The sequence below is a fragment of the Aulostomus chinensis genome, chromosome 7 (genome assembly GCF_037954235.1).
Source record: "Aulostomus chinensis isolate RoL2024-O1b breed Wild chromosome 7, RoL_Achi_v1.0, whole genome shotgun sequence".
Taxonomy (NCBI): domain Eukaryota; kingdom Metazoa; phylum Chordata; class Actinopteri; order Syngnathiformes; family Aulostomidae; genus Aulostomus; species Aulostomus chinensis.
This window is the reverse complement of record NC_141326.1, coordinates 23755713-23783531: the sequence shown is the minus strand read 5'-3', so window position 1 is coordinate 23783531 and position 27819 is coordinate 23755713. Positions and strand designations below refer to the sequence as shown.

General features: G+C 40.9%; 1 protein-coding gene across 1 annotated transcript; it reads right to left on the bottom strand.

Annotated features, from left to right (window-relative positions):
* Positions 1–10926: 10926 nt before the first annotated feature.
* Positions 10927–12719, bottom strand: LOC147259166 (uncharacterized). Its single transcript, XM_086207857.1, has one exon. It carries the CDS (start codon positions 12584–12586, stop codon positions 11564–11566), a length of 1023 nt encoding a protein of 340 aa, XP_086063983.1. The 5' UTR covers positions 12587–12719; the 3' UTR covers positions 10927–11563.
* Between the last annotated feature and the right edge of the window lie 15100 nt (positions 12720–27819).

The following is a 27819-nucleotide window of genomic DNA, read 5'->3' as shown; positions in this document are numbered from 1 at the left end:
GCCCCACACCACTACACATCTAATATTTCTATGTTTCTGATGAAGGGCTAGTCAGTGAGAAGACCATAGGTCCTGAGTAAACAGTGACCCCTAGTGTATCAAATAAGGTGTTACATCCAATATCCCTGCTGGACACATAGTCATGTTTTTTGTTGTGGAATCCAAGTTTAATAAGTTTCATATTTCTTAATGATTAGTTGTTATATATATTTATATTCTCCATCCATTCATTAATTTTCTACCACTTATCCTGTTAAGGGGCGCATGGTGGGGGCTGGAGCCCATCCCAGCAGTCTTTGGGTGAGAGGTGGGGTTCACCCTGGACAGGTTGCCAGTCCATCACAGGGCCAACACATATAGACAGACAACCATTCACACTCACAGTCACACCTACGGTCAGTTTAGAGTTTGCGATTAACCGCCCCACATTAGAGAACCCACGCAGACACAGGGAGAACATGCAGACTCCACACAGAAAGACCCCGTGCTCCATCCGGGGCTCGAATCCAGAACCTTCTTGCTGTGAGGCAACAGTGCTGACCACTGCAACTAGAAAAATTAATAAGTTTATTCTCAAGTGTTATCAGTTTAGCAATTCAAAAACTTAAAGCATATTCTTTCCATGTAGTTCGCATGAACTCATTAGATGTACCGAGCAAAATTATGAATAAGTACATGGAAAAGCCTGAATATATTAGGTTTATTCTTGTGCTTAATCTTAGAAGGAAAGTTATAAACTAATAGAACATCTCCAAGCTCACTTGTATTATGCGGGACATAACAATTGTGGGACAAAGTAAAATACCCTATTAGCGGAGATGATTGAAGCTTGGCTAACTTGATCATTTGCTGCGTGTCATATCGCTTCTTTCTTTGCCTGCATTTCCATTCTATGTCTCCTCTATTTCTGTCAGATTAAAAAAAAAACTAACATAAAATACACGCCCACTAATAAATAAACATATGAATGAATAAATATTAAAAAACAGAAAAACAAAAAATAGCATTAAGATGTAGATCAGTTGTTCTCCACAAAAAAATACATTTTAAACTACGCCTTCATGAATTTAAAAATTTAGAGAATATTTCATAACTTTCAGTAGAACATATACAAGTATACTACACATAGCCTTAACTGACATATCAGTTTATATAGAAAAATGCTTCATGAAGAACAGTATGGAGTCATACTCTTTATTTGGGGAGAACAGAAAAGGTGCAGTGGTACAAATTTAAAAAATTTGACAAAAAACATGATATAGATCTCATTTCCCCTAATATTATATCTACATTACCTACAGCTAAAATGTATATAGATATATAAGTATTGTATTTAGTCCCAAGAAAGACGATAAAAATTAAACAGGGTCTCAGCACGTCTGTCAGTTTACGGTTGACCACTAGATGGCGCTAGAGCACTAAACAACCGCTTGAGCTGTTTTCAGAAATCCTCACAAGCGTCTATATGATGTACTTTGTGAGGTCCAGGTTTTTTTCATCAGCTCTGACTGGCCGAACTGGTGTGAACTGATAATTGAATATTGGTCATTTGGGGAGAATCTGATCCTCTGTTTTCATCCTTTTCAGACCTTTTTCATGTCTCTTTCCTGGAGTTCTGCATGTTCCGCGGTGAACGGATGCACCCAGCATCATCTCTCTAAATGAGGACCTCAAGAGAGACGGAGCAGTACGGAAAGGTCGTCTGAGCAGGCTCAGATCATAACATACCTCATATGAATATAATCTTCCCCCAAACTCACTCGCATACAAACACACACACTCACACAAATAAACACACATGCACACATCCTATAGTGGAAAAGTTTGACCTTGAACAGTATCGGTTTCTTCTTTTGATGTACCACAATTACTTCCATGAAAATTACCTTCAATGCCGAAAGGGCTATCAGTAGTTTGGCAGGAGAAGCTGTTGGCACTTACAGGCTTTGTTGACTGTATTGACACTTTGACTGCCAGCTTTTTTGAAGGAAATCATATCAGCCTTGACTTTAACTGGCTGAGATGGAATGAGGTCAATTTAGGTTTTGTGTTACAAGTCTAGAGTATCTATTTGTAACAGCTGCATGCAATGTGTGTGTGTGTGTGGGGGGGGGGGGGGGGGGGACTAGACAGCCTTGGTCCAAAGTTGACCATCTCCTCAGTGCATATGGCTGGCTGGTATGCTGTCAGAGACGGGCATGGTCCAACTGGAGGAGGTATGGGGGCGCTCAGTCCCCAGGGGTCGGTGTTAGACCCCTGGGGACTGCAAGTATGTGCCAATAGCTCATGTGCACATGTGGTGTGGTGAAAAATGGGCTCGAATTGTTTTCACGCATGAACACGAGACTCTGGTGTGAATGACACGTTACACAGGTGATAGAATACAATCTCTGAGGGTTACTTTCCAAGTAACTTTTTTTAACGATGTTTTGGACAAGTAATAATTTTTACACAGCCAAAGCCAGATATTAACAGTAAAGAAGCGATAATAAAAACCTGCTGAAAGTTATTGAGGAAATGCACACAATCATGACCAGTGGCAGTGTTTTCGTTGCACCACATACTTTCCCATTGTAAAATGTGAAGCTGTTAAGCAGCCTGGAAAATGTTGCCCCATGTCAGCATAGCTAGAATGAATGAGGCAAAGGCCAGACGCGACTATAGACATGAGCTGTGGCCAGGCTTTTGTGTGTGAAACGACCAGGCAAGACACTCGATAACAAGGGGGGGGGGGGGGGTGTAAAAAAGCTAATTATTTTTAACAGCTTAACACTGTGGAGATTTGACACACGGCTGTGGCTCACGTCACCAGGGTATATTAAACGTCTTAACAGAATGTCACCTTTGTTCTCCAGCATTTCACACTGACTAGAAGCCCATGGGACATCGACCACAACACGGTTACTCACAGTCATCCTGTATCAGACGCAGAGACAAACAACACATTATATGACAAAAATGGTTTTAATGTGCAAAGAGCAAGTGAGGGGCTCCGTTTGCTCGTGAAAAAGACATTAGCAATCAAGCTTTGCTTTGGTTGAGGGCATTCAGTCAATCTGATAATTCTGGACATTCATAACAGCAGCAGAGAGCGAAGAGTCTAACAGACTGATCTACAGTGGCTGGTAAGAGCATTTGGAAGTGATTTATGTCTTGTTTTGCGCTGATCCGTAACCTTTCCTTTGACAGGGTTAACTCACATCAATCACTTCTCACAGATGTAATTCTTTTTCTGCACATGACTAAAATAATAGGTTCTGGTTTCTTGTACCTAAGGGACATTTGGTCTCTCCCCCTGTCAAACGAAGATACCATCTCTGGACGAGAGAAAAATGGGGAAATTCTTAAACATCATAAGTGTGTTGGTTGCACACTCACTATTACCGACTTCTTCTGCGTGAGGGGAGGATTTTGTGTCATTGTCCAGCTATACGTGCCTCGAATGCTCTGATACTCTCCCCCAAATATCTCCACCCCTCTATCTATCAATTAAGAGAGCCTGTCTGTGAGACACAAGTGGACTGTTAATGTGGTGGGAACGGTACTCGTGCCTGTCTGTCTGTCTCTTTGTGGTGCTACTCAAACACAGACAAAGACTCTTCACTGGGATGGAACTGTAGTCAAAGCTTGAATCAACTCACTGAAAGTCTTTTTTTCATAGAAGAGGATGCTTATCAAATGTTGAAGCACAACTGGAGTTCAGGGGTCATAACCAGTGAGGGCGGGCGGGGGGGGGGGGGGGGGGGGGGGGCTCTTTACTGACATCTACCACACCTCTCCACTCTGTTTGAGGTTGATTCTCAAGTGTAATCAAGCGGATGTTTCTCAAGAATGTACAGTAGCTGACATGAAATAGTCAACTAAAGCCACTCAGCTTCTTTTTTCATTTGTAGTCCATAAAAAAAAACAGAAAAAAGAAATTTAAAAAAAATTGGAAACATTCACAAAGGTGGAAGCACAACTGCCAAGGAAAATGCACATAAAACCCAAAGTTTTAGAGCATAGGCTTTGCAAATGATCTTATAATATAGTGATATGCTGTTGTTTGATATGACATCATATGTGGTGTCACTGCAGGGCCATAGTGCAGGCCCCGCCCCTTTTTTTAAACCTTCAGGGGCACACCCTGTTGAGAAACTTCTAGCATATAAAAATGAAAACTGCTCATCCGATCTATTTCAAACTCAGCACTGCGCTTCCTTTAGACACAAGCAATATGAACGGCAAGGTTGAAGTCAATCAGATGAACAGGTGTTGAGATAATCGAGGGAATGTCATGCAGATATATAGACAGACACAAACTGAGTTGCAGATGTCAAAAAATGACAACTTGATGCGCCAGATGGTTTGATGACGTTGTCTCTTGAGAGTCTAGCTGCCTCAAGGTAAATAAAATCTGTACTTCAGTTCCTGGCAGCTCATTTGTGTAAATGGTGAGAGGATGATGTGCTCTGTTAATATGATTGACACTACCGCCTGAAAATGCTAATGTTGTTCACTAACAGGAATAGATGTGTAATATATTTTGAGAAACAGAAGAAGCATCTTAAGGTCACAGACTCTGTGATGTGAGATGTGAGGCGCTCTGTTGCCTTGGAGTAAAACAAAAATAAGCAACATGCATTCTTAGTCTCTCTGCCGGGACAAAAATATGTATCCACCTTCTGCTCCCAGTGCTATTGTTCCCATTACTCACATGGACAATTCTGGATTAAACATAAAGTGTCCTGTAAGAAATATTCATGCTTTTTTTCCTCGTCACAATGGTAGCAGGATTTCGGATTGGGTTTTAACACTCCATATGGCCCTGCAGCTCAGTGATCCCCAGCTGCTCGTGACACGTTTATTGGCACAAAGAGCAGCATCAGTGGCCACTTTGATCAGGCTGTCTATCAGTTGCCATACGGACAATATTTAACTGGGGTTAATTGGCTCCGAAGACTTGTTGGACACGCGATTAGATGTATTCTAATTAGACAGGATTAGTAGCGCCATACTGAAGAGAGAGTGGTGCTTTTTCTCTGTCAGTCATCTAAAAGTGAATGTATCCTGCAGAGTCTTATCATCCGTGTTTGTTTTTCTAAACCTGACAACCAAGAATACACTTTAAAGATAATGACGTGTTATAAATGGAACATATTGTTGCTACTTTTACAGCGAAGATGGAATACACCTCATATATTATCTTTTGTGTCCTCTTTTGACCTTGCCCAACTTTAATTTGCGTTTCTAACTGTTTCTGAGCAATTTGTCTCCAAGGCAGCAATAAACAGCCTGTCAATACACATTCACCCCCCCCCCCCCCCCCCTCAAGCGCTTATCTCTTTTGGTGAAGTACTTTTCAAGGCATTTTTCTTCTATGCAAAAAAAAAAAGTGGATTACCTTTCAGGGATGTTTGAAAAAAAAAAAAGGAGGCCACACAGAGAGGCCGTCGGAGTGTTCCTCTGATGCTTTCATAGATAGACACGGCATAGCCAAAGCAAAAGCTGGCGTTATAAGCCCCTCTGTCGCACCTTTACACCTCTCTCATCTTGAACTATTGTTGCAGGGCCGTTTACTGTCATGCTGTTGTGCCAGCATGAATCCACACGCACTATATGGTTTACGGGATCCTTTTCTCTGCGACGAGATAGGGCTGTAGACCAAGACAAAAGCTTCAAACTATCCAAATTATCTCTTCTGGGTGTTCCTCACAAAAGGTTTCACATCTATCTGGGAAAATCATCTTAAATGTTTTTGCTCAGCATGTCAAAGCAATAAGTCTTATTGTAGAAAATGCACATCATAAGCGTTTTTTGTTTTGTTTTGTTTTGCTTTGTTTGTCTTTTGTCAGGTTGTAATTTAATGCTGGCACAAATGCACTATCCAAGAATGTTATAGAAATGTTTGATCTTCGTATGAATGTTGAGTCTGCACACACAAGATGCTTATTAGACCTGGAGGTGGAATTTTTTTCCATCTGATTTATATCAGGTGCAAGACCAAGGATGGGTAATTTGCCCGATAGAAGCATTTTTATTACAGAGCTCTGGTTGTAGTGGAAATGACAGGCCTGCTTTACCGCATATGGACTGGGGTTAACACCATTTTTTTGTCCACAGCTGATTTTCCTGGTATTTGCTTAGGTTCATCCTTACAGCTGACACCTGGCGAAGAGGAACAAACAGACCATACAAGATCCTGGAGGGGAATGGCTCCCAAACTCTTTAAAGTCCTTTATCCTCATGGAGCATTCAACCTCCTGCCGGGTGCCTCTGCTACATCCACAGAGGGTGCTAGCAGAACCCCCTGGCTAGGCCAGCACTGCTAATATTAATGTTAGCTCTGTCAGACATGGTACTGCAAGTCATGGAACTGTTGGTTGAGATGGCCTTCAGCTGATGGGCTGCACCCACTGACAGTCTCTCCTGTTTCAACAAAAGTGGGGCAAAGTTGTTTCAACCATTTATCTATATTCAAGCAAACTAGGCAACACAATGGGCGTCAATGGACTTAATTTTTCCAACCAAGGAAATGGACATATGTGAACTGTTCATCCCCAGAGAACCTGCCCCCTACTCTGCTTCTGACTGGTTAGTCCTTGGGCCTTTAGGTGTTTGGCAGGAGTGGATCAGGATCAGAACCACTCAGAGGAGTCGGCCTTTGCAGATTATAGTTTATATTTGATTCAAGATTTTGGAAGTGTAACACAGATGGTTTTTCGGTGTACCACTGCTGTATATATAGCTTAAGAATTTAGAGTTATATCCTCCCATAGGATTAGCACCTGTTAAAAGTGTGTTATTAAAAATGACGAATCATTTTGTTGTTAAGAGGAATTTTAAAACAAAATAAAAGATAGGGTTTTTTTTTTTGAAAGATCTAAATTTCATTCTGAAAACAGAAATCAGAAAACATTTCTGAGTGTAAATCCCATCTCCCCCCAAATATCTGATATCTAAAATCTGGACGCTGCACCTAAAGCAGATTGTTGAACTCCCGCATCTCCACGTTTGACATCTTGATACAATTATATTGGGTAAATCAATAATGATAGCATGGGACTAGTAGAACACTAAAATGAAAGATAGAAGTTCAATTTTAAAACCAGTCCAGTATCTGGGGACGTAATTTCTGCTAAATTGGTCGCGTCGACCCGTTGAAATATGCGTCACAGCATCGGAGGGCGATGTTTTTTTGTTTTTTTTTTGCTGTTGTTGTTGCATGCACATTAAACAAAAAAAGAATAAAATCATAGAAGACCAGAAAATGGGATTTTATATGTCTCAACCTCATTATTCACTTGAGGAGAGTAACACAACCAATATATGACATTTTTACCTAAATTGCTTGATCTTTGCTTCAGTTGATCTAGGTGTGTCCCTCTAGTAAGATTTCTTACTATAGACAGTGAGCGGTTTGCTTTTCTCTTCCCTAAAAATAAGTGTCATGTAATATACTTGTCATCTGAAGATATTCAAAATTCTGATGAGTAAAAAAATTTTCTGGGCGGGGAGTCTTTGAGGGATCGAGTTGTTGGAACTACTAATAAAGTTACAGTATCTGGACGCTTCATACTGGCATGTGTGAAGACGACAGAGGAGGCACGCAGCTTTCTATTCATCCCCGGGCCAAGTTAGCAACGTGGGAAGAGCATATATAGCACCTCTTCCATATTCATCCATATGCCATCTTCGAATCAGTTATTTATATTGCACATACTGTATATGGGTTATTTTTAAGCAGTGAGCATGATGCATTACATTACAGCAGTTCTTTGCAACATTGGACTATTTTAAAAATATCTGCAGAGAGCTGAGATGAAATTGCAGCAGTCTCGGTCTGACAAAGGCCTGTTGTTTTCTCAGGTCTCTTTTCACACGCCAGCCTCTTTGGCTCTCCGCAGCTGCTGAGGCATTAGAATGAAATTATGTGAATATTTGCTCTTTACACTGTTGATATGGTCTGAACATTGATTCTGTCCATCTCTTCTTCCTGCTTGACCTCTCGAGTCTCATTTCCTTGAAACACGAGATGGTATCAAAGTATTTATACATGCATTCCCAGCCACAGCTGATGCCAAGTTTAAGACTCAACCAGCAATTTCTCATAAGGCTCCTACAGAGCTGGGTTTAGGGTTTAGATCGTGATTTTTATATTTTCCCCCTCTCCAAAAACAGAGGTCACCTAATAATCGTATGTCGATATGTTTAAGACCTCAGTCACCTCAACTCAATTTGAACGAACTGTTGTATTAGAAAGACAAAAGGAAATTCTTCCTATTTTCTTTATTTCTTGAAGGGAAACTTGTATCTATGCAAATGTGAGTCATCAGAGATGTGCTGGAGGCCTCTGTAGAAACCTATTAAAGACGACAACGATGAAAGATTTGGCAAAGGTGCGAGCAACAGTGCGAGAAAAGCCTCTGCTGGTCAAATCAGGGATCTCGACATGCCATTCTTTTGTCACCATGAGAAAAAGAAAAAGAAAAAAAAGATCCCGAAACAGTCAAACTTTTAAGACTGAAGACTTGGAAGCTTTTATCAGCCTCATTTCCCAGAGGCTGACTCCAAGTGTCTTCTTGAAAATGAGGACTAACTCAAGCACACCTTCTAGGTGCTTCAGAAAGTTTATATGGAGTTAGAAGGTGCTCGCAAGGAATCCCAGATCAGTCGGACTTTAGTTGTAAACATGTCACGTTTTGGAGTGAGCAGCGCCGACAACAGACAGGAAACTTTCAGTCTGGTCAATCTACATTTGCCTTGTTCCTATCCCACATCAGCCACATGTGTCAGTAGTGTCATTGTGTCTCTGCCTCCTAGTCCTTTGTGCCAGCAGTAGTCATCCGGGGACAGGCGGATGCTCCAAGAGAGGCGGTGTATTTGACCAAACACTCTCGGCCTCAGCGGGAGGCCAAAGGGTACAATAATTCTGAGCTCTGTAGTCTCCTGAAAGGCATTTACTGAACGCTTCCTTCCCCTCGACGTCTCTGTGATGCTGAGAACACAAATTAAGAAGCATTGTCTGCTATTCATCTGTTTTTGTAGCATTCATATTCTTTAGAATAGGTATACCAATAAACAGAATGAGAAATTGAGTACTTCATCATATTTTATTAGTCCCTTCTGAGCGCTTAAAAGTACTTGTGCGTGCTAAAACTTTGCATTAAAGGCTAAAGCACATTTATGTTGCATTTGCCTCAAGAGTCTGTGTGGTGATAAACCTCACTGAGGTCTGGAAGGTTCTCTGCATTCATTAACTGAAAAAACAACAAAACAATAGTGCAGCTTGATTTCTTGGCTAATTTGCGAAATTTATTCGGTGTGTTGAAGACAGCTGCAGAGTGCGTTTGGCGGGTCCATGATTTACATGTGTTATGTGTGGGGGAAAAAAGTGTAAGTGTGATGTACACAGATGGAGGAGAAAAAAACTAATAAGACTGGCAGATCTTGTTAATTAAGAGGATTCATCTGTTTTGTTACAATCCTTTCATTTGTCCAGCAAGACCACACGGTAACCATGACTGTTCTACTCATTTATTACAATTGAGTTGATGCTCAAGATATAATCCTGAACACCTCTGTCCTGAGTTTACACCCGTGCTAGTGTAGCAAGTGTACTACCGTTTCCAAGCAGGAAAAAAAACCCTCAAAACAAGCCGCTGTTGAAATTATTAGAAAAAAAATCAGACCGGCAACTGTGATAGTCACTTGCAGCTCATCTTCTCACTTATTCCTGGATGATCTTCTCAACAACAAACAATGTTTTGACAGCTACACTTTTGGACGTGAAGCTGTAACAAGTAGGAAATGTCGGTTTGCTTCGTACAGCAACTTTCTGGCGAAGCAGCCACAGAAACAAAAACACATTCAAGCTCTAATGATGCGTGAGCTTTCATCACTGGGCTCGGGGATAGATAGTGAACTAAAATAAATGTATTTATATGAAAACCTTTGAGATTGTAGCTTCAACATCTTGGAAAGTAAAAACAAAATAACTTCTGAACTGATTTGTAGATTGTGGCTTCAACTAAACAAAATACATTTCAGGAAAAGACGTGAGGTCAGGGAGTGCTAAGTTAGCTCAAGAATGCTAATTGCTTACATCCTCTTGGTATTTTCAGACAAATCTGATGAAAAAGGCCACAGCCCAGCTAACCTGACTATAAAAGTGACCAACATGAACAGAAATACATTCTGCGGGTAATTGACCCTTATCATGGTCACACACATGATCCAACATCAAAAGGGTGTATGGCCGACACTCCAAGAGTCACTGATTAAACACATTTCCAGGCGGCTCTGGCAAAGACATAGGGGATGTGTTTTATTAAGATGAACAATATAGTCCCTTAGGTGCCTGTGTACTGTATGCGAAAACACGTATGTCTAATATGTACTGCATGAGCGCGCGTGTGGGTATGTGTTACTCTATCTTTCTACGTATATCGTGCTCACTTTTAGCCGGTCAGGGAAGTGACGTGGCGTGTTGCCAGCCAAGTTTTAGTGTTTCTCAAGAAAGACAAATGGCATTGTTCCAGGAGCAGATACCAGCTTTACTGCCAAATCCCTGCCGGCTGGACTGAAATTTCAGCCATGTAAAGAGAGCAGGAGAGGAGCAGGGTTCTGACAAAAGATGACATTGGCTTGTTCGTTTTAGGCGATGACGCTCAGGGGGATTCTATTATCTGGCTGTCACACAGCATTAGGCGATACAGCAAACACTTTCATGTGTGGATTACCATTTACCCATTGGAGATAATAGATATTTGCCTTAGCTAATCCATTCCTCTATTGATTTTTTTCCCTCCCTTTAATAACTTCTTGCAAGCAAGCAAATTTTAATAAGAGCAAGAATGCTGACATGTAAGAAGCTGGGACAAAGGACTGTTTGACACAGATAAGCAGCTTATTATAGTTTTTCAAAGAAATATGAGATGACAACTTTATTTATTCCAAACATATATAATTATACTGTATGATTGTAACACATAAAATGAAAAACATCAGTCTTGCATCCAACAAAATAAACAAATCGGAGTTGTGACAGTTGTCTTATATGCCCCATACCCAGCAGTTATCAGAATATAACATTCACTTTATTTGCCCTAACATTTTATTGTACAAAACATTCCATTTTTATTAAAAGAATAAAAAAAAGAAACGATAAGGTAATCGTTCGGCAAAATAAAGTAGAAGCATTTGTCAGAAACTGAATGCACTAAGACTTCTTTATCATAAAATGTCGCACAGATCAAACAACCCATCATCCATCAAAACTGCTTCAACAAGGTCATATTTACAGTCATTTACAGCTGGTGCGAAAGAGCTTTTGATGCCTCACGTTCTACCCCGCCGCCAAACTCGCTAATCGTCCCCGAAAGTAACTCTGTCATCAATATACTGCATCTGTAAATGTAATTGGTATGTGTAAAATGACACGAATGCCTTTCAGTTCATCAAACAGGAAAACAGGGAAAAAAAACGTTTGCTTTTTTAAAATGATGGTTTATAGATATAATATATTTTACAGACTTCAGCGCGATATCATATCAGGAAGTAAGGCCTCCAACTTCACATGGACTCAGACATTTTGTATCTGGGGGTTCTTCGTCCTCGGCTTTGGTATCGGAGAGGGTTTTTGTCCTTCAGCGGCTGCGGATAGCTGTGGAGGCGTGATGTCAGTCAGAATTTCAGGCTGAGAAATGTTCTGGTAACTGACTCTGGGCGAAGGCCTGGGGCTCGGGGGTGGAGAGTCCTCCGCCGGGTGCATAGTCTCGTACTCTGGACTGATGGCATCGCATTCCTGCTTTTTTAACGAAAGCATCCGGAGCTCACCTTGATCCCTGAGTCTCACTCTGGTGGTGCTGCGTCTGTGGCAGCAACATAATATGATGACGATGATGAGCAAAAGCAGGAGTAGACCTGCTCCTCCTGCCAGAGCTGCTATAATAGTTTTAGATGTAAAACAAAGCATTTTTGGTGGTGCTGGTGATGGGCTTACACAGGAGGGACGAACGCTGTCACTCCTCTCTTTGCTGACTTTGTTTGACACACTACATGTAAAACTCCTTTCCCCTTTCAACTGAGTCAGAGATATGCTCAGAGTTTGTTTGGTTTCGCTTGTTAAGGTCTTTTCATCAAGAGTCCATGAAAACGTCAAGCCTTGAGGTTTGGCTACAAAGCAGTTTAGATTAACAGCATTAGACTTAAAGTCACAGGAATAACTGAGTTGAGGTTTTTGTACCTTGTCCATCATGCAGAGACGTCCACGCCACGATTTAATCAATGTACCATTTGGACTGAGTGCGTGAGCCTCGTAAATCCCTGCACTTGAATGTTTGAGGTTCCTCTGCAAAAGAGATCCGGACGCAGAAATGTCCTCTGACCTGCCAACAGACACTCTTCCTCGCTCTCTGTAGAAGATGATTGTACTATTGTGAGTCCATCTCAGCACATCTGTAGAAGCCAGTCTCTCAACAAAAGACTGCAGAGTCAGACTCTCACCGACCGCAGCATAGAGGTCACAGGTGTCTTTGTTTGCTGCTGAGAGGTTGATGAATCCTGACACAACGATAACTCCAAGTGTGAAAGTATAACAGGCCATGTCTGAGTGTCTTCCCCGTATCCCCAGAAACAAATAAAAAAGAACAACTTTCAAGCCTGACAAAGATGCTGCCCGATCAGGTGGAGCTGGTACTTTAGTAACCAGCTCTGGCACATCAATGCACAACACTGCGCTCTTCAGAACATGTGAATCTTCTGCTGGGTTCAAATCCTGTTTTTAGTCTTGTTTCAGTTCCCTAAAGATGTTGGTCATATGATTTCATTATGTGGCAACTGATAGTTCTGCCCACATGAATAAGTAACAAGTATATATATATATATATATATGTATATATATAGAAAGCCATGTGATCTGTGTCACTCATTATGACAATTTTTACCCAAGTTAATCATCAAGTTGCACTTTAGATTCATAAAAAAACAAGTTAAAATAACAATAAAAAGTATTCTATTGCGTGTAGAAGTAGTTTTTTAGATATTCATGATATAACCTTTTTTTTATTTTTAAATATTGAAATCGGAACAAAGAAACGTACTTTTAGCTTTCATAAAACTGAAGGGATCAACAACAGAGTTTAGTCAGAGCTGACTTGATATGCCTTCCACAAGCAGCATACAACCAACCATATAGAGTATATTAAGTTGCTGAAATAATATGAAGGGAGTTCCAAGATTTATTATCAATCATTTATTTCCCTGCTGGCATTCACATTATTTTCTGTGGTTATTGGTTTGTGCCAAAGGAAACAAATGACTTTTATTTGTCTTCCCTCAATTGGTTTAGTCACGGCTGCCTTTCCTGATAAAGCAGCTGGATGATGACAGGCCGCAGATTCATGTACATTTATCTGCTGCAAATTCTTTACTGCTCGTAGTTGTGCAGCGAAAGGAAGGTCTGTTTGATAAATTCAATGATCTTACATTAGGATTACCGATGTATAAAAATTTGTGGTATATTACAAGCTTTTAACAATAGCTGAGGCTCCAGTCCTACCCAGTAATAGCAGGCTCTGCTGAATGAATCCATCCACGTCTTCAAGTGACACATAACTTCGGTTAATTTTCAGTTTGCGTTGGCTTTTTTTTTATTTGGTGAATAGCTGAGATGGCATTTTTTCATGTCAATTATAAACAATTTGCCATTGAAATGCACCCCAGTCATCATAATCAAGTGAGCTTTCTGTAAATCCCCTGTAGCATTTCCAGCAAACCAGAGTCATTGTTCCGTAAACCTCGAGAAATACCCTCGTCATTCCATCATTCGTGGCATCTCCGCAACCTTCCAAAGTACTAACGGCGTTGGCTCAAACTACACTTGAATGACTTAATTATTGCATCCCACAACTATAATTTCATACAATTAGCAGTGATACACAATCTTTCTGTAACCCTCAGCACTCTCAAAGATACCCAGAGCGAGAACACCTGTTTCTTTTAGTTTCACCGTCATTACACTTTTTCCTACCCAGAGGGAAGAGATTGATGTAAAATGTTAGCTATTCGGAGGGGGCGTATTGAGAGTTGAGTGCAATGAATTCCTAGTTACAAATGTTGTAAAGATTATATCTTCAAGAATTTTCCCTGCCAACTCACAAATAGGAACACGTGTGTGCGTGCGTGCGTGCATGTGTGTGGGTCGGAGAGAAAGAGAATGTGTGTGTACCGAGTAGGTTAACAGATAATGGCGGAAACAAACCCAGCAGATATGTGTTTTATATTATAACTGACATGAGTGTAAGAGGATGCCTTCTCTCAACTTTCCACCTTCTATATGATAAATGCCTGCTGCAATACAATACCTGAAGACAAAACCAGAAATGCGATGAAAGTTGCTGGGTAAGTTTATGATGCCTTTTTATTTTAAGTCACGTTTCAGAACCAATTGCACCACCTGTTCACATCAGCATCAACACTTCAGTTAAGTCGAAAAAAATATATGTGCAAAGGTTCAACAGGCTTCATGAGAAACAATAGGACTCTCAGCTAACGTTACCAGAAACAGAGACAATGTGCTGCAAACCCCTGACTGCAGTAAAGCTGGGGGATGCTTGCAGCCAATTAAATAATTCACATCACAAAACTTAGATTTTGCAGGAAAACTGATGTAAACTGGGATCGTTGACCAGCCAACACACCAACACAACAACTGATGCAAGGCAACCTGCTACTGAGAGGGTTTCATTCAGTATTAATGAGTACTAATACAAACACCCTTTAAGCTGAATGTCAGGACTTCATCCTCATCGAGTGGGTTTACTGGCATCAAAGTGCACGAGAGCGGAGCCAAACATTGAGAAACATCTCTCTGTTCTCGTAGCCTGCAAAGTATTACGCTAAATCACGGCACCGGTCCAAGAGAGCTGCATCAACTACACAGTGCATCCTGTTATGATACACAGGTACTTTCCCTCTGTAGTCAGAAGCCCTATGATCTGACCTCTTGCTCTTCTAAAAAAAAAAAAAAAAAGGAAAAAAAGTATCATTAATCAGGGATATTACCGTGATTATTTTCTCAACTGCGAGTGCAATAAGGCACGATTTGCTCAATAGTTCCCTTTTATTGTGCAACGCAACCATGCACTTAGCTGTTGGACTGGAATTTTGTGATTGAGCCACGTCTGTGATCACCTCCATCTGTCACAATGCTTTCCTTTTCTTATCTCATCTGCAGAAGTATTTCCTCATTCCAGGCGTCTGTCAGGGATGTGGAAGAGGAACCGAGCTGTACTAGGATGTACATGTCTGATGATGCTGCAGTGAAACCACAATGTGTCACAGGTCTGATGTGGAGGTTTAAGTGTAATCGATACGTGCGGCAGCTTAACAGAAAGAGCTCAGGTGTTTTTAAACGACTGGAAGCAAATATTGTTGGTGCTTTTAGGAGCTTTGAGTAGATCCAGTAATTACCGATAACTGTCCAGGGTATTCCTAATGTGCTTACTTAGCTTCTGCTAAGTAAATGAAACACATTAAAGTGTTCCCCTTTAATCAATAGGATTATTAAAGGATACTAGGATTCCAAACAGTACTCTCTTTACCGGATATCAGTCCAAAACCAACCACTGTTGACCCCCTCCCACTAATATGCCCTCTTAATTGGCAACAGAGTAAGGTCTGAATGGAACGGGCATGGGTTAATTGGCTTCAATTCTTGGTCCCTCAAGCTTTCAGGCAGGGAGCCCGTCTGCCTAGCTGATGTTTAATTCAAGGGCCCAGATGGACACATAACAGCCTGGCAGTGAGATCCTTGAGTCGCATTTTCACCAGACGTGGCCGTAGAGCTGGATGGCCCCGGGGGAGGGGGGGGGGGGGGGGTCTGGGTGGCCCCTCCTTCTCCCCAAAGTCAATGTAATCTGGTATGCAGTGGATGCAATGAAACAGCCCCAAACAAAAGGATTCACTCATGGAGGCTACAACAATCTGCTCAGACTTTTCATGTGGAGTCAAGAGCGCTGATTTAAAAAAACCCTCTTCACTGAGTTGACATTTGAACAGAAAGGATTCTAAAGAGGAGGCTATTATGTGCATGGCTACTATTTCTTGTTTTCTTTATAATTAATAAAGGACCCTCTCTCAGTTTAGAGTTTCACACATGGTTTGTTTGACTGTCCCACGTTCTACAAGGTACGTGCACCATAGTCAGTTATTTGATAATTATGGATGAAATGCACTTCTTGATTGATTATTAATTCAGACAGTTCAGGTTTAAACACAGGTCACAAAGTAACAGAATTACATTCAAGAGGAAAGTCATCAGCCTACAGAGTAGACGATAATTATATTAGCCCCTTTATTTAGGTAAGACTGAATAATCGCAATGATGTAACCCTTTAACCTTATAATTGTGTTTAGATTACATGAGAAACTGAACGCTGACACCACAGCTGAAAAGTCGTTGACGTTCATTCTTGTTTGTACTGGCCAAACTAAAGGATAATCAGGCTGATTCTGGGTCAGATACGCCCTCTCCAGACAATCTGGACCAAAAATTCCACAAAATGATCCTGTAGTGTGATAGATACAAAATAAATGTCACAGACTTGATCAGAGTCTCCCTGATTTTGATTCATGAATCGAAGTTTGATATGTTGAGGAAACTGTTGAGCTAAAAACTGAGCAGAGTAAGCAGAGAGGGAAGCGTCACAGGGCCGATACCAGCCAGTAGCAGAAGCTCACTCGTTTGAGACTTACAGTGAAACTTCTGCTCTCCTGCAGCTTGTGCAGCAACCTTGTTCCGTCCTTCCAATCCTTGATTTCATTCAGTTAGATTTTTGGTGCAAACAAAATAAGTGCAAGTAGCTGATGACGAGAGTTAGCTTCCATGTTTGTTTAGCTCTGAAGTCATTTTTGATCATGAAAAATTCTTTGAGAACCCAAGTTGAAGGAGATGTCACTCTGAAATCATTCAGTATCAACCTGAACACATCTAGAGTGATGCCTGTGTGTGTGTGTGTGTGTGTGTGTGTGTGTGTGTGTGTGTGTTAAACATTGGTTATGGTGGTTTCTTCCACTGTGAGGTTTTGAATATTTTTGAAAACTTCTGCCAGCTTGGGATCCTTCGTGTTGACAAAACGTCAGGAAGGAACAACAAAGACATGAACTTATTCTATCTTCCTTATCCAGCGCCTCATCTTTACCTCTAAATTGCAGAGGATTGGCCCCAGGATGTCCACAAGAGAGGAAATATGAGATGAATTTCTTTTTTTGTGAGCAGTATTTGGTAAAATGGAGATATTTTTTCAAAAACTTCATAGATTGACTTTCTTTTTCTCTCCACACGCCAGGTGTTCCTTTGCTGTGGCCTGCCTGTGGAAGCCACTGGTTTCCGTGGCATGTTTCCAGTCAGGGAAGCCTTTTGTGGTGTAGGCTGAGACGAAACGACTCCCCTGTCCTAGACCAACAGTTTGGCTGTTAAACTTGCAGCAGACGTAGCAAGCCACATGCGCCTTCTCTGGGTGCTCCAGCGGGTCTATCCTCTTGTACGAGCCAGCAAATGAGGCTCAGGGGGTAGCCGAGGAGGCCAACCTGCAGGCCCATCATCTCCAGAATCATTCACTGTGGTTTTGGGTTCAAGACCACAGTCAGTGCGGCAGGATGTAGCTTTAAGACTTTGTAGCAGCTACTAAAAAAAGTCTATCAACCCTTGGCTGTGAGCTTAGCCAGTCAACCACGCTCTCAAATCCACGTCTGGGATGAAAACCTTCAGCTAGCCAACTTCAACTAGGCTTCCCACAATAATACTTTTAGTGGGCAAGTGATCAGGAAGAGGGCTAAATGCACTTTCTCTAGACACTGGCTGGTGGTCAGGCATCTCTCCCGAGAGAGTTCTGGCCTTCTGTAGAGTTTTTAAAAGTAATCGCTGGACTTACACTGATTACAGAGAAAACATTGACATGCTTTTAAACTAGTGAGGGGCCACTGCCCCCTGGTGCTCCCTCATGGAGCCGACTTTGATTAGACAGTCATACAATTACCATACATCCCTGCCAACCAAAATATCGTTTCATCTGAGTAAATAGGAATCTAGATCCTTGCCTCTCCCTGTATCATTCAGGCCTGGAGCACTCTAGCAGCTAAATCCAAGGGGAAATTGTGCATCCCACAAAAATGTTTACCTCCAACTTGGGTACAATCCAGGAAAATATCCTCCTTTAAAATAGGATTCTTGATCCATTTGTTGGGTCTGCAGTCACTGTTCAGCCTGTCCTGTTTCGTTTCACATGAGTCATTTGAGAGGCATCTTTATTTGGCTGTCGTGTCTGTCAGCAGGCTGTGTCTCGTTTTCAGTGCTGTCAAATGCATCCTATATAAGCTTTTACTCTTAGATAGTATGTGTGTGTGTGTGTTTGTGTTTTAATGACCCACATAAGTCTGTATCTCATCAGCAGGTATGGCAAAGTAACACAGAGAATGTTGAGAGTTTTGGTTGTCCTTTTTGTTTCAGGGAGCGAATGAGTGCTCTGTAAGGGACTGTTAATGTCCTGGCTGAGTAAAAACCAGCTCTCCATATTGTCGCATATGCAACAATTTGTGACATTTTCAACTCCAGAGAGGAATCTCTTCATCAGAACATTATTTATACCTACAGTAATATCCTGTGCAGCTATGTTATACCTCCTGATTTCTCCCTTGCTGACACAGAAACATGTCTGAATACTTTTACAGATCACAGTCTCTGAAACTCAAAGTCACTCCCACAACTTCCCTTAAATGGCTGTAGAGACAAAAGCCAGACCTTTTTTGACAGAGTTCAAGAGATCACAGTTTGTATTTCCTCTTGCATTACATGGGTCTCTAAATTGTCTGGTTTGGGTGGTAGCTGTGGCAGGGTGGGGGTTGGTGGGGGTGCTTCGCTTCAAACGCTATATGGGCTGGGGCTTATCATTGTTGACTGCTCTGGTGCCGCCACTGAGGAGGAAGCCACTTATATCATCTTTGTTTTGCTCAGGCCCAGCTGTTTTCGCTCACTGGGTTGAATGGATATCTACTGATGCTGAGTATCTTTGAAGTACTCAGGGAGGTGCTGCTTAGAGGGGAATCACTCTGGCACAGGTGACCCCAAAACTACCTCCCCTTTAGAGTTCAAGTTTAAACAACTGGGATGAATTGTTTTTCTTCTCTTTTTTTCTTTTTTTATGGCTACTGAGGCAGTTTTGTTGTTAGCTCTTACAAGCAACTTCCATGATCCCAGACTTTCTGTTATGACCTCCACCGAGGAAGTAATCCTTCCTCGGCGGAGATAATGATTTCACTGCTGTTGTTTGTCTTTTAGCAGGATAACACAAAAACAATCAGACCGATTTCCAGAAATCATTTCAGGCCTTCTTTACTATTAAATGAGCCATTTTGTGGCTGACTAAAATAAGAGTCTAACCCAAAGGTTTTTGGAAGATCCTTAGGTAGAACAAAGCCAACTCTAGAAATTCTGTTTCGAGGTCTGAAGTTTGTTCGACAGCTGGAGAGAATGAACAAACACTTCTTTCCAGAGATTTCACAACACATTATGTCATTTGTACTTGCCTGAAGGCTATCCTGTTCTGTACTTATGCATAGTTAATCATCCACAGATGAAGCACATATCCCATTTGTCCAGAGCTTTTTCTTTTAGTTTTCTGTGAGCGAACAACTGTACAAAGACTGGATTTAAAAATAAAAACACCAAAAAACAAGGTGATTTTTCTTGATAAAAGCCTTTTGAAAAAGGATTTGCTTTTTCTGCTCAATTTACTCTTTTATTTGTCAGTTTATATGCGACTTATCACAAGAGGCCACAGCCGATTAACCATCTAGATAATTAATTGCACGCAAAATAATTCAAACAACTGTTGAAAACTCTTCCTATCAGTGATGCATGAGAGAGGGAGGTTTGGGATTAAAGGTTTGGTGGTAAATCAGTGATTAAATACTTGCATGTCCGCCTAAACTGAACGATCTAAAATAGAGGATGTAACAGGCTGATCCAAACAGACAAAGTACTGAGCCACAAATCTCCACACAGCTGGAGGTGAGACATAGCCGCCTGACTAAGTGCAATGAAAAATACACAATTTCATCGTGCTGACAACCCACAAGAGCACATTGTCACTTTAATTTATTGTTGACATCTATTGTGCTCAACGCTCGGCTGAAATATCCCAAACATATGTAACTTTAGTGGTAGTTCATGTTTAAATTTGGTCACACATATTGCTGCTGATATTTCTATGAAGGGTGTTCTGTGCTGGAAATCTTTAAAAGATTAAGTGTGCGATGTCACAGCTTGATGATTTTATTTCATGTTGTCATAAATATGTTATCCACTTTCAGGTGACATTTATCTAAGTTTTCCTCCCGTTTTTCCTATGATTTCAGCTGCTGAATGTTTGATTTGTAGACGCTGGTGTAGGGAGTCACACCTGGTGACTGATCTCAAACACCTGCCTACTACCTGGGAGCGAGTTCATAAAAAGGCCGTGTTGCCTTTTGAGCTCTTTTCTTTACGGGGAGAGAGAGAGAGGCCAGAGATGATGATAATGAGTTTATTGAGAAAAGGGGTGTTTTTTTCTTTGTTTGAATTTTGAACTACATCTTTGAGCAATATACAGTACTCACAGATGGGCTGTGGACAAACATCTACTGAACCTGCTTAAAACTCAACATAGCAGATTTCCAATGGCCAACAATGACTGTGGCTGAAATTAAACTCTTGTTAATGTTTCCTTCTGTAGTGAGCAGTAAATCAAAGCTTCTGATGTTGATGAATTGTCCGATTTTTGCGTCATCACTTTGAAATTGTAGAGGCACGCAATGGGAGATTCTATAAACTGCATTTCATTCTGCAGTTGTCAGCAGAAGGATGGTAAATGTATGTTTTGTTCTATTACAACCATTTTTAAGGGCCACGTAGGCTTTTATCATAAATTTCACAGAATGCAGACACTTAAAGTGAGAAGAAATGGAGTATTATTTATCATTGTGGCACGTGGGAGTACTCAGGAAATGGCGTGTTGTTCTATAGGCTAACACTTGCAGTTATAGAAGCAACTTACAGCCTGCAGCATTTCATCAATTACAGCCAACAAAGGCTATTGTTCATTTTCCACCAGCAACAAAATGAGTCTTGCTACTTTGCAATACATTAGAGGTCAGAAATGCATGCTGAAACAAAAACAGACCCAGAAATTGCCTCCTCAGAACTGAGCTGCCTCCATGTGATATTGTGAAAGAGGGAGCCTTAGACATGGTGCACCCTGAGCTAGTCAGGGCCTGATCAGTGCGGTTTTCCCATTCATGTAGCTCTGTTGAATCCAGCACAAGGAAGACAACTTGGACTACTCCTCTTAATTGTAACAACTGCTCATCAATTTCTGCAGCTGCTAACGTTAGCATGCTAATCTGCTGTCATCAGTCTCTTAAGTGGTAGTTGCCCAGCAAATTCCTGAGCTGCGGCAGTTGTTTGCACTGTCTGATCACAGCTGGATCTTTTCAGATATTACACATAATGTTAGACAGATCCAGGAACTGCAGTAATAGAACACAATCTGTCCTGGACATGATTGCCTGTATAAAAAGTGGATCCAGACCCAAAGGTCAAGTCTCAGGTCCTGCGGATCAGCTGGATCTGTGAAAACCTCGACAACACACTTAGTGTTTGTGTTTCCTGTCCTGTTCAAAGGTAATGAGCCATTAAGACCCATTTTAGAATATGTGTGAACAAAACAGAAGTTTCAGATGTCCCGAAATCAAAGGACAAACTTACATTTTGCTTTGACTGAGCACGATGGCAGACTCTTAAACAATTCAATGCTGGGACCTCACAGTCCTGCAGGTCTGGCATCACCTCTCCCTATATCTGCATTCACAAGCCATTCAGCAATCTTCAGTCCACTGTTGTGTTTCCGCCTGGGTTAGGCTAGCTCACATCAAGACAGGGTGCCATACTCTCTGCCCTCTTTGAGTCCTCTAAAAGCTTTTTGATGTGGGCTCAATGTGAGAAAAGATCAAGACATCAAAAACCAACTCACATCCATGAGATAAAGGTGTTTCTCATGTCTGTCACTTGGCCGGATCTGTCAGAGCATGGATTTACACTCTTGGTTTGGTGATAAGGCTGCAGGGATTTGATGAGTGAGACGAGACAGTTTGGCTTGAGTCATGCCTGGGTGTGGTCTCAACTGATCGAATCCGCAAAAAAAATGGCCATTTACATCCAAGAAATTCCTCAGTAAAGGGGATAAGCTAAAAGGAAACCAGTAATTTTGTAAGTGATTGTTCTCTCTTTTCTTTGAAGTGTTTTACCAAAATATTCAATGGGAGGATGATGAAGATAGAGCCGTCTCCAACTTTACAACATCCAGCATCACCCAACAATATCAAGGCTCTATTGAAAGCCATTCACTACGTATCTGAGGGGCAAACACAATGTTTGTCCCCCCAAATAAATGAAAAATATCAGCCCTTGCCATCAAACAAAAGATTTTCAGAGGCCATAGGAGGCCTTCGAATGGCCCCCTGTTGAGTATATCTTATCTTTGCCAACCAGAAATTCATTTAACATAAAGATTAACTTCAAATGATGGATGGTTTTTTTTTGAGAGAGAGAGAGAGATTTGTGAAAGTTCATCCTCCATATTCTTAAGAGGCGTTCCGCTATGGTGCCCTGCCCCTCACTGCAGTGATTTGCCTGCAGACAAAGACGAGACAGAGAGGGTTTAAATTGAATGGGGAAACAATGGGATGCTGTCAGCTCCTCATAAGTGTCATGCTCCCAACCATGGTTGTAATTAGGTTGCAGCTTCAACCTCGTCAAGCATTCTCTGAATACTCAAGCTTCAGTGTTTGGGTGGTGGATGAAGTTGAAAGACAAAGATGGAGACATTTGGCTACAAAACATAGCTTGAAAGATAAATAGTTTGACCCAACAAAAAAAGTACTGTATGGTTTAACTATAACCATTCATGAACTCTGGATTTGAAGGAGGAATCCGCTCCTAACATTACCCAAGGTTGGTCTGAGTTTTCCTCTCAGATGTGAAACTAACAGCCGGAGTTTTCTTACTAACAGGAAATACTCCGCTTAACTTAGGTGAAGGATAGTATGTTCAAGAGTTGAGACTTGAGTCAAAATAGAGGAAAACATTGTGTTTAAAATTGGGTCATAAACAACTTTAGCCATTTTATGATGACATCCCTCCAGTTTGACATTTTCAGTTCCTCCTTTGTGTAAATGACTCTCCGTCATGTCCTGGGATGAGTGTATTACTACTGTTTTCCTCTCGTTGATTTGTCAACAACTTGGTCACCTTGATGAGTCTGAATCTGAATTCATCACTGATATCATTTGGGCCCTTAAAGTCACAGTGAGCTCAACAGATGCAGCTACTTTATGGGTCATAGAGCTGCACTGAGCCCACGCAGCTTCCATTCATAAACACAACGCAGCTAGGACTGTGATGCAGCGATGCAGCTTCCACACATGGCCACTTTGCAGCACTATTGTATGTGACTGCTTTGCATTAATATTGAACACCATCAACCCCCCTTTTGACACCCCTCGGTGGCTCTCTGTACTCTTCATAGTCACGTCAAAAAAGTAGATACAAAAAACTGGGCCTGCATTAACAAAAAACTGGATCTTCCGCTGATAAATGGAAATGAATCAAGCCTCGGGGTTAGAGAGTAAATTAGTGAAAATGTGTTTAAAATTCTACTAATTGGTTGAAGACGGCAGTCATGGAGGACATCTTGAAGGCTTTTGTAGTGACTTAATAAACAGTTCGTTTCAATCTATGTTCTCAAATGCTTGCTGCTGTTGAAAGATGAATTCAAATAGAATATGTGCTAATGTTTCATTTCCATTAGACTACAATTTATTTTATAAAACAACACAGTCATCATACAAATCTGTTTCATAATCAGCAAACTCTTTTTTTTGAAGGTTGCAGAATACTGTTTTTCCTGAGAGTGAAAGTGGACATGAAGCAACACATTCAGTTGGCTGTCGTGCCAGAAGGAGCAGAGCCTCATGTGAGGATTTAAATGGGTTGTACCAACAAGTCAGAGATAGTGGGCGCAATTGTAGCCTAAATCTTGCCGATGGAGACTTGGAAACTGAGACTCCATCTGCCCTGAAGTGGAATGCAGTGTTGTCTACGATAAGAGTGAGATGTTGCTGTAAAGCCTGCACATGCCATGGGAGCTGAGGCCTTGGAACCTCTGCTGATCTAATGATACGCTACATTTTTACCTTGCATGTAAAGTAAGGGGGTGTGATGAGGAGATAACACTCATTTAGAAAACCTTTACTTGCAAACATCATTGCAGTGACACATTGAGGAATTTGCAGAATTGTATTGTTGTAGCAGCAGACTTTTCCCAGAAGATCCTCAGTAGTTTTGGGATTCAGCTCAGAACTAATTTCAAATGCAACTAAGAATGGAAACATTACCTGCCATTTATAGTCAAAACTAATGAGTAACTAAAAATGAGTGAAATCCTCCTAATCTGGAATAATAATAAAATAGGGGCCAACAATGTGTCATATAACCCATCTCAGTGTCAACCATGGCGAGCCAAGTGTGGCTTACCAAGCACAGGTAACATAGAGTTCAAGGATAATCTGGGGATAGCAGTGGTCTTACAAACTCGCAGGGTGCTGTGTTTGTGATAACATTCCCAAAAGCCTTGACAAAATATTGCCAATGGTTCCAAAATCAGCCCTAGAGCAACTGAAAATAAATTGGTGTTTTTCTTTGCACAGCGCAAAAGGCTGCAGTTCTCAGAATGCTCCAAGCGCAATCAAGTTCAGCATGTTTGCAAGAAGCTTGCCAGCTGATGTACTATCGTTCCCTGCGAGCAAATGGTGTGGTCAGAACAACTCGTGGTGTGTTCGCCTAGAGAGACACTGGATTAGGAATTCAGTATCGGTAAAACATGATAGTACATAGATCAAAACCACAAAATGCAGCAAAATGTGTAATGTTGCTTTTGTGTCAAGTTCTGCTGATTAACCTCTGATAGCGTTTACAGTAATGGTCAGAATGCTAAATGTGATCTACAATTGCAGTAATAGCGTGTATATGTATTGTTTTTTTTCAATGTCAGCAGGTCCAGTGCTGTCCACTGAGTTAACCTTTTTACTTAACATCTCATCTGGTACTGGACTGTGTTTGATACACAAACAAGATGTAGGTTGATAATAATATTTGATGCAAGTTATGAAAATGGCATCTGTTTGCTTGATTGTCAACAGGATTATGCCAAAGACTTGTGATGCCGATGTTTATCCATCTTGGTGGATGGTTGCAATGTGGGCCAAGAAAAAACCCAGTAAATCTTTAGCGCAGCCAAAAATGTATGTATGTATGGATATATGTGTCTGTATATATGTGTGTGTGTGTGTGTGTATATACATATATGCTGACAGCAATAATATATATATATAAACACACACACACACACATATATATATATACACACACACACACACACACACACACACACACACACACATATATATTAGTACTGTCAGCCGTTTAAAAAAATTCATCTAATTTATTACAGGATTTGTAAGCAATTAATTTTTTATCGCATTTCAATCTCATATCTGCTTAATGTCCCCAAAAAATAATTCTAATTCTATGCATGACTAATCAAATGAATACGCTCAGAAGAGAAGATTTGAAATACACATTTTTATTGGTGATTGAATAAAACTAAGTCAGGGCATCTTGAGGCTGAGTCTCTAATAGGCACTTGGACTAGCGACGCATATGTGAAGTGACTTGCCACTGCCTAGTACGGGTCCCTCAATGGGCCAAGTTTAAAATGCTCTTGTCTGGGTAAAATTCGCATTGAATTGCCACTCAAGTGTGCTATAATTAATCCTGCATTAATTTTTATAATGCATTAATTTGCGTACTAATTAATTAATCTAATTAATGCATTAAAGTGACCTAATATGTATGTGTATATATATATATATATATATATGTATAATCTATCCTCCATCTTCTCCTAGACATGACAAATACGACAGAACTGTTTATGCTGTTGTCATTGTCTTGTTCAGTTGCTGATGATGTGTTGTCTGAGTGCACTTCATTTACCTCTGTCAGCATTTGTGGCTGTTGTGGGAGAGAGTTAAAATAGTTATTTCCATATTTCCTGCCAGTCATCTTAGTCTTTGAGTTTAAACAAATTACTGTGAATCTGTTTACTGCTGATTACTTTCCTGCTGTTATGCACAATATAGGAGCTTAGAATAGAGATCAATGGTGCTCGGCCAGCTGAAAGCAATAACTGTAGAGAGAAGGGAAAACATTTTAGGGACTGAATAATGATGTGGTATAATCAGACCCAAAGGGAGTGTTGTTGATTATGTCAATGCTGCTTAATATTCACTGACAAATACTGCTGAGTTGGAATTTTGCTGGACGACTCAAAGATTTATGAGAAACTTCAGATCTTACAAAAGCATATTTAATTGAAGCTAGCTCTGGTTGATTAGCCAACAAAATTGGCAGGATGTCTTGAACTCGACACAGCTGGTGGTAGTTTAAGATCCAGTCCACTCAGATTTGCACATGCTAATCTTAAAGCTCAAAGCATTAAAACAGTTTTTCCTCCTTTTGCCCTTCAAGACAGCATTGTCCAGACCCATTAAATAGAGCTGGAGGGCCAGTGTAACAGTTACCTGACCATCATCCCCCCCCCTGCCCCCCCACAACAAAAGCCACACGATGTCAGGTTTTGAAAAACAGCATGGGCCTTCGATTCTCTCCGCGACCCTGTTTACAGGTACACCGACCCTGCTCTGACCTTGCACACATTTGGTAAGAAACTCTACCTCGGGGTCGAGGGGGCACAGTGAACCAGAAAGGTCAAAGGTCAGCCTGTTGATTTCACGCTCCAATTTAGATTGTCACACACAGATTACAACTGTAGACAAACAGAAAGAGAAGCTGAGTTGCCTTTGTTGTTTTCTTTTCCTGAATATATCCTGTGACCCTTCGTAAGGTCATCATGCGTGTAACTGTAGCTTTCAACTATGCAAAACAATTCTTCAAAGATTTTGGAGAGACTGGTATAACATGTGTTCTGAGTGTGAATGCATTGGGATCTCAACTGAAGACCGTAATCAGAGGTCACACAGGGGTGTGTGTGTGTGTGTGTGTGTGTGTGTGTGTGTGTGTGTGTGTGTGTCACAATGGTGGAGGCAGGCAAAAAATAATGCAGAAACAGGCAGGAACTGAATAAATGAATATTTAGTATATCAAACCATACGAACAGAGTCAAAACTTAATTAAACAACTGACTGTACACATATTAAGAGAAGTAAATAAGGGGTCTGACAACTGTAATCAGAACTATAATACTGACAGCAAGACAGAGATAAGGGCTAGTAAGGAGCTCATTGACGGAGAGACTAATTAACCAGTGAGATCCAGGTAGGAGGTAAAAATCACAAAAGAAAACCTGAAATAAATAGAAAATTAACAAAACCCCATTTCCAAACCAATTTATGACTCTGAAGCATTAAAAAAAGGTCTGTGAGACTTTGAATGCAGCTGTCATGGCCACATTGAAGAAGCACGAATGAACTGAAGTCCTCTTTAAGTGGAAGTATTATTCATGCATCAACTGTAGAATATTATTGTTACAAAACGCTTGAAGATGTCAAAGCCCACAGAGAATCAAAAATCTTGGGTGACTTGGTTTGTGCGGAACAAGCCAACCATACTGGTTCCATCTTGTTTTCATTTCTTCTCTTTTCTGACAAACTAAGCCCAGGAAA

Bases quoted from the DNA above. Each gene is read 5' to 3' on its own strand.
- LOC147259166 (XM_086207857.1), bottom strand. From the start codon at position 12,586: ATGGCCTGTTATACTTTCACACTTGGAGTTATCGTTGTGTCAGGATTC.